This window comes from Notothenia coriiceps, unplaced genomic scaffold (assembly GCF_000735185.1).
Source record: "Notothenia coriiceps isolate Sejong01 unplaced genomic scaffold, NC01 NC01_scaffold00011223, whole genome shotgun sequence".
NCBI classification, from domain to species: Eukaryota; Metazoa; Chordata; class Actinopteri; order Perciformes; family Nototheniidae; genus Notothenia; species Notothenia coriiceps.
Genome location: NW_011343924.1, coordinates 1 through 7,471, shown reverse-complemented (window position 1 = coordinate 7,471; position 7,471 = coordinate 1). Strand labels below are relative to the sequence as shown.

The 7,471-nt window shown below is 39.4% G+C and overlaps 1 protein-coding gene across 1 annotated transcript; it reads left to right on the top strand.

The window, feature by feature from the left end:
• Positions 1-578: 578 nt before the first annotated feature.
• On the top strand, positions 579-6,033 carry LOC104946629 (stabilin-2-like; the record flags this gene model as incomplete). Its single annotated transcript, XM_010772502.1, has 11 exons — positions 579-658; positions 791-916; positions 1,926-1,999; positions 2,165-2,236; positions 3,391-3,510; positions 3,605-3,652; positions 3,861-3,941; positions 4,178-4,324; positions 4,926-5,060; positions 5,152-5,211; positions 5,857-6,033. Coding segments are annotated over 11 exons (1,120 nt in total), but the record flags the coding sequence as incomplete, so codon positions are not given.
• Between the last annotated feature and the right edge of the window lie 1,438 nt (positions 6,034-7,471).

Below are 7,471 nucleotides of genomic sequence, written 5' to 3'. Positions count from 1 at the left end.
TCACAAATATATAGTTTTATTTTAACTGTAATTTAAACAATAATCAAACAGCAAATACTGCACTTGTTTCCTTGACTTCACTTGTACTGTGTTGAGCGGATGATTTTATCCACATCTGGTGCTCTAGTATTTGTGGCAGCAAGACTGTTAACTGGGATTGAGACAAAATACTGAACCTCTTTGTATGTGTAAGGCAATGAAGGACATGTGACCCAGTTTAGCAGTGTAGCTTATCCGTGTTTTTTAAAATAGTTTTTGGACAATAGCAAAGCTCCAAGGCAGAGGCAGAAGATGTATCATGTGTTAGTGGATAATTGAATTGCTGTTTTGAGTCTCTTTTTAACAGGATTTGTTGACAATAAGGAAAATATCAGCAGACCAGATTTAGTGAAGGGATGCTTTTAATATTACACAATAAGTCCAGAGGATGTTTCAGGGACACAAACTACCAACATCTTGGACTAAAGTCTCAAAGATGGACACTCAGCCTTCATTGACAAAAAGGAAGCTCTATGGCATAACTATAATAATAATAATACATCTAAAAAATAATTATTGAAGAATGTCCTCTCCTGCAGCTGTATAACAGGACCACAGGGTACGGCTGCTGCCTGTGTGTGTGTGGCTGGATATGAAGGCAATGGAACTCACTGCAAAGGTAAAGACACACACACACACACACACACACACACACACACACACACACACACACACACACACACACACACACACACACACACACTTGACAAATATCTAATGTACTTACTTACTTTTACTCTGTGTCTCTCAGAGCTGGAATTGTGCAGCAGGTCTAACGGTGGTTGTTCAGAGTTTGCCAGTTGCAAGAAGGCCTCTGCAGGAGAGAGGACTTGTTCCTGTAAAGAGGGTTACACCGGAGACGGGGTCATCTGCCTGGGTATGTAGTCCGGATCGGTATGTAGGCCTGCATGATTAAGGCCAAAATTGTTGATAATTATAAAGTGGTGCAGTGATGAAGTATACTAAAAGCAATGGCATTTCCCCATTGGATTTCAGAATATTGCAGAAAATAAGCTCTGTGGCAAACATATGTTAATGATATTTACACGTTTTCTTTAGCAGGATAATCTCCACATATTAAGACCACCTTATGAATTTGATCCCCAGAAGCTAAAAGCTATTGTTAGGCTATGAATCTGTATCATGGTTGAATGGCTATGTATCACCACCACTTAGCTAAAGGACATTTAGTAGTTTATTTAGTCACTTGTTAGCAGATTTGATGACACATTGAAGCTTTGGACATTCATTCACAGATGGGGTATTTATTAACATATTTTGTCATAGAACAAAACATGAAAATCTCTTCAGCTTGTTTTAACCACAGACCTTATTTCAGTCATCTAACGAAAAACGTTAAAGGTTTTAGGACTCATTCCTGCACCACTCTATTGAGAATACGATTATTCATTGATTCAAGCAACCTTTGTTGTACATTCATATTTTAAATAAACAACAGCAATGCTTTCACTCATATGTTGTGCTCCATTTGTGCGAATGCTGTAATTAGGGCAGCAAGATTTTGGTCAAAAACTGACATTGCACTATAAATATACATTTGTGTTGCAATATATTCAAATATATAAAAAACACCCTAAATTTTATGGACTCTAGTTTTAAGTTGAATGTGTCAATTTAATGTACTTTACTCTTAGAGCAAAAGGAAAAGGCTAGATACACAACTTTGTCCTTACAATTATTTCCTTAACCTCTGACCTGAATTTCCTGACCTGGAAATGGAAATTAAATATTCCCATATATTGAGCCCCCAAAGGGTCACAGTGGGAATTGTTGTTTTTTAGCTACTTTTGTATTCCCTCCCAATAAAGCTTTTTCTATTTTTTAAATGTCATTTTAATATTAATTTCCAGCTTGTGTGTTCACAGAGATTGACGGCTGTCTGGTCAACAATGGAGGCTGCCACAAATCAGCAGAGTGCACCAGAACAGGACCCAACATTGTAAGACAACACTGTACTGCAGTAAAATGTCAGATTTTAAGGCAAGACACATAACGACCAAACATAAAGCCATCCATTTTGGGCAGTCATTTTTAGGGTGAAAGAAGAAAGATAATTTGTTTTGCTTTTGATTATACGTTTTTTCTGTCTTCTTTGTTTATCCAGACGGCCTGTAACTGCAAGATGGGCTTTCAAGGATCCGGGAAGTTCTGTTACCCTGTCAACCCCTGCAAAAATGTACGTCAGTGTCAGTGCTTATTCTTCTGCTTTATTCTGTCGTGTTTAAAGAGGACATATTATGCTTCTACTGTGACATGTCTCCATGCTTTAATGTTCAAAAAGGTCTTTATTTTCTCATTCTGCCTGTGCTGCAGCACCTCTTTTCACCCTCTGTTTGAAATCATCAAATGACAGCGTTGGATGCAGGAAAAACCTTGCAGCTACAAACTTCGCCCTCAATTCAAATAATTTACCATCGACCCTAATTGGATTTCCACATAAGAGGTTAAAACATTACCCTTTTAGCACAGATTACACAGCTTGGTATTTACATTAATTATTTAAATTTCCTCATAGTGAGTTGCAACCCATTTAATTATTAAGCAAAAATAAATGTATATTTATGTGTTACAGACAGTAATAATATAAAAATTATACTACCAGATAATATTCAGACTGTTTTCTAAAATAGGTTTGTGCACATCATAAATACTAAAACATGCAGGCCATTGTTCCAGAGGAACAGAGAAAGGTTTTTGTAAAGCTGATGTGATTGTGAACTTTATTTTGTTTTTTGAAAGTGCAACTTAAAGGTCTTATCATGCTTTTTGGTGTTTTGCCTTCCCTGTAGTGTGTTATAGGTTTCTCCCCCCCTGCCTGAAACACCTCAATTGGACTCCTTTGTTTACTTCCGTAACATAATGACATTACTACGTGACAATGATTGGCTAAGGGGCGGGGCAGCTCTAAGCGGTTGACTAATCACAACCGAGCCGCCCAGCTAACCAATCAGAGCAGACAAGGCTCTGGTTTCCGACAGAGGATGAGAAGAGCATTTTGAACATGAAGTGCCTCTTGGCAGACAAAAATAGAAACAATACAAGTCCCGATATACAAGTGCATATTACCAAACACAATTTAGAAGGCAAAATACATTGTACTACATGTCATAAAAGTGATCTGTGTTCTGTTTTATCATAGTTTGAGATGGGTCATAAAAGAAAAACTTGCTTCATGCATTAGCTTGTTAAGAGCCAGCAATGTGTTCAGATGTTTGTTGCCGATTCAGACTAATCAGAAATATCTTTGTTTTTATCTCAAATTGAAATTGTGTCAGGGCATTGAATGTTGTCCTGTATTATCAATTGATGACACATTTGTTGTGTGTGCAGAACAATGGTGGCTGCAGTAGGTATGCTCGCTGTGAGTATTTCGGTCAGGGCCAGAGGAACTGCTCCTGCCTCAGAAGCCACGTTGGCGATGGCTTCGACTGCCGGGGAACCACAAACACTGTGAGTCACATGACCTCTGACTTTCCCCTCACCTCTAACCTACCACTGCCTCGCCTTCCCACTCACAGGAAGTTGTGTCTTCTCTTTGTTACAGGAGCTGTCCCGACAATCAGAAAACGACTTCTTCCGCCGAATGTTATCAGTGAGTCATTTGATATCCACACAGTAGATAAGGCTTTGTCTCCAGTTATTCAATAGATGCTGTTAACTAAAAACAGCAGGACACAACAGTAGAGGAAATTCAATAAACTGTATTTTCATGCAGTAAGAGCATCCCTTTTATTAAGACATGAAAAAGGCCTCAGATCCGTCATCAAATGATTTCACTTTGTTTTCTTTTTGTTTCTCAGTTATCAGGTGTTCGTGGTCTTTATGGTGATGGACCATTCACTGTCTTCGCCCCCGCAGAGGAAACCAACCATGACTCCTCTGTGTGTACAACATCTGCTGTTTCCATATTATCAAATGTTACATAATAATATTACCAATTAGCTTCTTTATCCTTGGAAAACAATACAAATTGATGCACAATATAAATTGTTAATTACATTTATACTTATGTGTGTTATTATGGTTGCTGGTGCAAGTTATATATATCGTGTGTGTGTGTGTGTGTGTGTGTGTGTGTGTGTGTGTGTGTGTGTGTGTGTGTGTGTGTGTGTGTGTGTTTGAGGAATGGAACCAGTTTGGTCGACTTCCTGACCTGGTTCGTTACCATGTCGTTTCCTGTGAGACTTTGACCTTGAGTGACCTCAAAACGACTAAGCTAGCCGTCTCCACATCCGGATACACACTTCACTTCAGCCTGCAGGAGGTAAGACATATAAAAACACAGACACTTGACTCTTCTTAGTTTCTACCTGTCTGCCACGAGCTTGAAAACACAAGGTTTTAGGACTCAAATGCACCATTCCAGGAGACAGAGGTAAAGTATGAGAAAAATACTTTATTCCAACAATCAGGTCACAAAAAAGGATCTACACTCTTGACGAGGTGAAGAAGGAACAACAGGAATCACTCAAAATCACAAAATGAGTAACAAAACTTACTAGATAACTCAGGAGCATGAATCTGGCCTGAGACATGAGGAAAACCGCTAGTAGGCTGACTACTGGCACGGAGACAGGAGGAACTGGCACAAGACAAGGGAAGACTGGGGAATTTAAACAAGAGGTAACTGGCACAGGTGGAAACAATCAGGGGGCGGGGCTGATGAGAGCGGGAGACACACACAAGGATAGGGAGTCAATGGACCTGGAATGAAAAACAAAGGGTGAGCACCAAAATAAAACAGGAAGTGAGAGACAAGACAAAAATGACTTAACAAAACATGAAACATGACTAGGCTAACATTTTTGACGAGACACAACACACGCCTCCTCCTCTGTCTCCACACCTGTCTCTCTCTCCTGCAGGGTTCAGTGTGGGTGAACAACAGATCGAGGATCATAAAGAGTGACTACACCACATCGAATGGAGTCATTCACCACATCGACACCATGTTGACGCCCTACAAGCTGCAGGACAAACCCAGGATCCAGTATACCAAGGTGGACTGAGTTTAATTGAAAATAATAAATGATTGATTTATTATAATTGACTGTCAGGCAGTGTGACCTCTCTCTTTCTCTCTCTTTTTAGATGAACCTCACCACAGCTGCAGCGTTTTATGGCTACAGACGCTTTTACAAACTTGTGGAGGTAAAAAAAAAAGGAAGAATAAAAAACATCCTGCACTTTTTGATTTGATATCTCCTACACTGCATCCTCCTCACTCTGAAATCCGCCTCTTAATTTACCCTCACGTAACATACACATCCATCTCTATTCTGTTATTAAACCTACTTTGCTTCCTTCTTTTCTTTCTATCACTACTTATCTTACTACCTGCACAGCATTTTTATCATTTGTCCCGTGTCCTCAATTTGAGAGATTTGATTGACATTTTCCCTTTTTTTTTTTTCGTTCTCGCGTCGAGGTGAATACAATGTGGACCAGTGTTTGTTGGAAAATAAATCCATTCAAACCGAATATATTTAGGTCCTTTGTTTGCATAGTTTGTGCAAAAAAATCAACCTATATTGTTGTAAGTCATATTTATAATGGTTTCAATAAAAAGGTTCATTTTTCAGGGTTAGATGGATATTATATTGAAATCTAACGCACCTCATAGCATCGCAGTAGCATGTCCCACTTTGGCCAACACAAACATACTCTTTGTCCCACATGTAGCTTGCTGGCACCTGGTCACCTTAACTCCTCCTTTTAATACAGTTTTCACCTCTACATTTTTTTCCCACTAGTGTTCGTGCTGATGGTAATCTTTATGGTCCACTCTTTTTGCAGGATGCGGGGTTACTCCCTGTGCTCGAGATGTCCGTCCACCAGCCGTACACCATGTTCTGGCCCACAGATGATGCCCTGAACTCACTGTCAGCTGAAAGACAGCACTGGCTCTCAAGCCCCGAACACCAAGACCAAGTGGCTGCCCTGGTGAAGGCTCACATCATCCGCAACTCCAGGGTAGGAAGAGGAAGAAGGTGGGAGGAGGAAGGCCTTTGCCTAAGATTTAGGAGTGTAGTTGCCTTTGTCTAGACCTTTAAATCTATCCATTTCATTGAGTTGACTGGAAACATATTTAACAATTCAGTCTAACATAAGGCAAAGAGTGGAGGGAAGCAACTACAAAAAAAATCCATGTATGTTTTTATTGCATACAGCTTTACAATGCTATTAGTCCCGCCCTGTGTCACTGATTGGCTGAGCGTTTGTCCCTCGGAGATGCTAATTGGCTATCTTGCTTTTAACAGAGAAATTGCTGTTCATGTTACATAGCTAGACAAATAGTCAACCTGATGGACTGAACGATTTCAAAGCTCTGGACCCAGACAAGGATGGCCTACCAGATTAGGTTAATAATTAAAAAGTCAAAAAATCCATGATGGAACCGAATGTTTAACAAAAACAAATAGTTTTGTGCTCTAACCAAAAATTGTTATATTAGGATTTTTTTAATTATTTAATTATTTTCAGAATAAATCATTTAGTCGATAAGATGTCAGGCATCATTAGAAATCACATATGTAGCGCATTCCAACTGCGTAGTACACTGATTTTGTGTACGTAAAAGATGTCAGTATGTACAGTAGATTAGATAGAATTCCTGAGCTTTTTGGCAGCAACGTGCCAGTCACAAGGTAGCTACGCCCTGAGGCATATGCTAGTTTATCTTCTAGTCTAAATGGGACCATAACTTACAAAATAAACATCACGCTGAAGAAAATGTAAAACAAACTATTTAGATCATAAACTCATGTTAAAAATGAATGAGATATTAATTTGATAGAGAATAGGGTAATTTTTCTCATACACTTCTAGTGTAGTTGCCCCGTGCTGGATTTTGGAGATGATTGACATTTCAGGCATTGGCTTCAATTTCCAGACCAGGTAGTTGTAATCAGATATTTTTTCAAGATTCAAAGATTTATTTTCATATAATATACAAAACTACTGTGTAGTTATGCAATGAATGTAAAACTTAGGTCACAGGTTCCTCAACAGTGCAATAACAAGACATACATTTTCACAAAAATAAAAATAGTCCTAAAAATAAATAAAAATAGTGCAGCTTTAGAAGGTCAGGATCCTCTCTATGGTGCACCTGTAGAAGGTCAGGATGCTCTCTATGGAGCACCTGTAGAAGGTCAGTATCTTCTCTGTGGTGCACCTGTGTGTGTAGTTTGAGGAATGGAACCAGTTTGGTCGACTTCCTGACCTGGTTCNCGACGCAGCGTCATTCAAAATAAGCACCTCTTCTCGCTTCGCCTTAGCAAGAAGGGCCGTCTGGTGAGACATCTCACTTCATGTTACTAGAGTAACATGAAGTGAGATGTCTCACCAGACGGCCCTTCTTGCTAAGGCGAAGCGAGAAGAGGTGCTTATTTTGAATGACGCTGCGTCG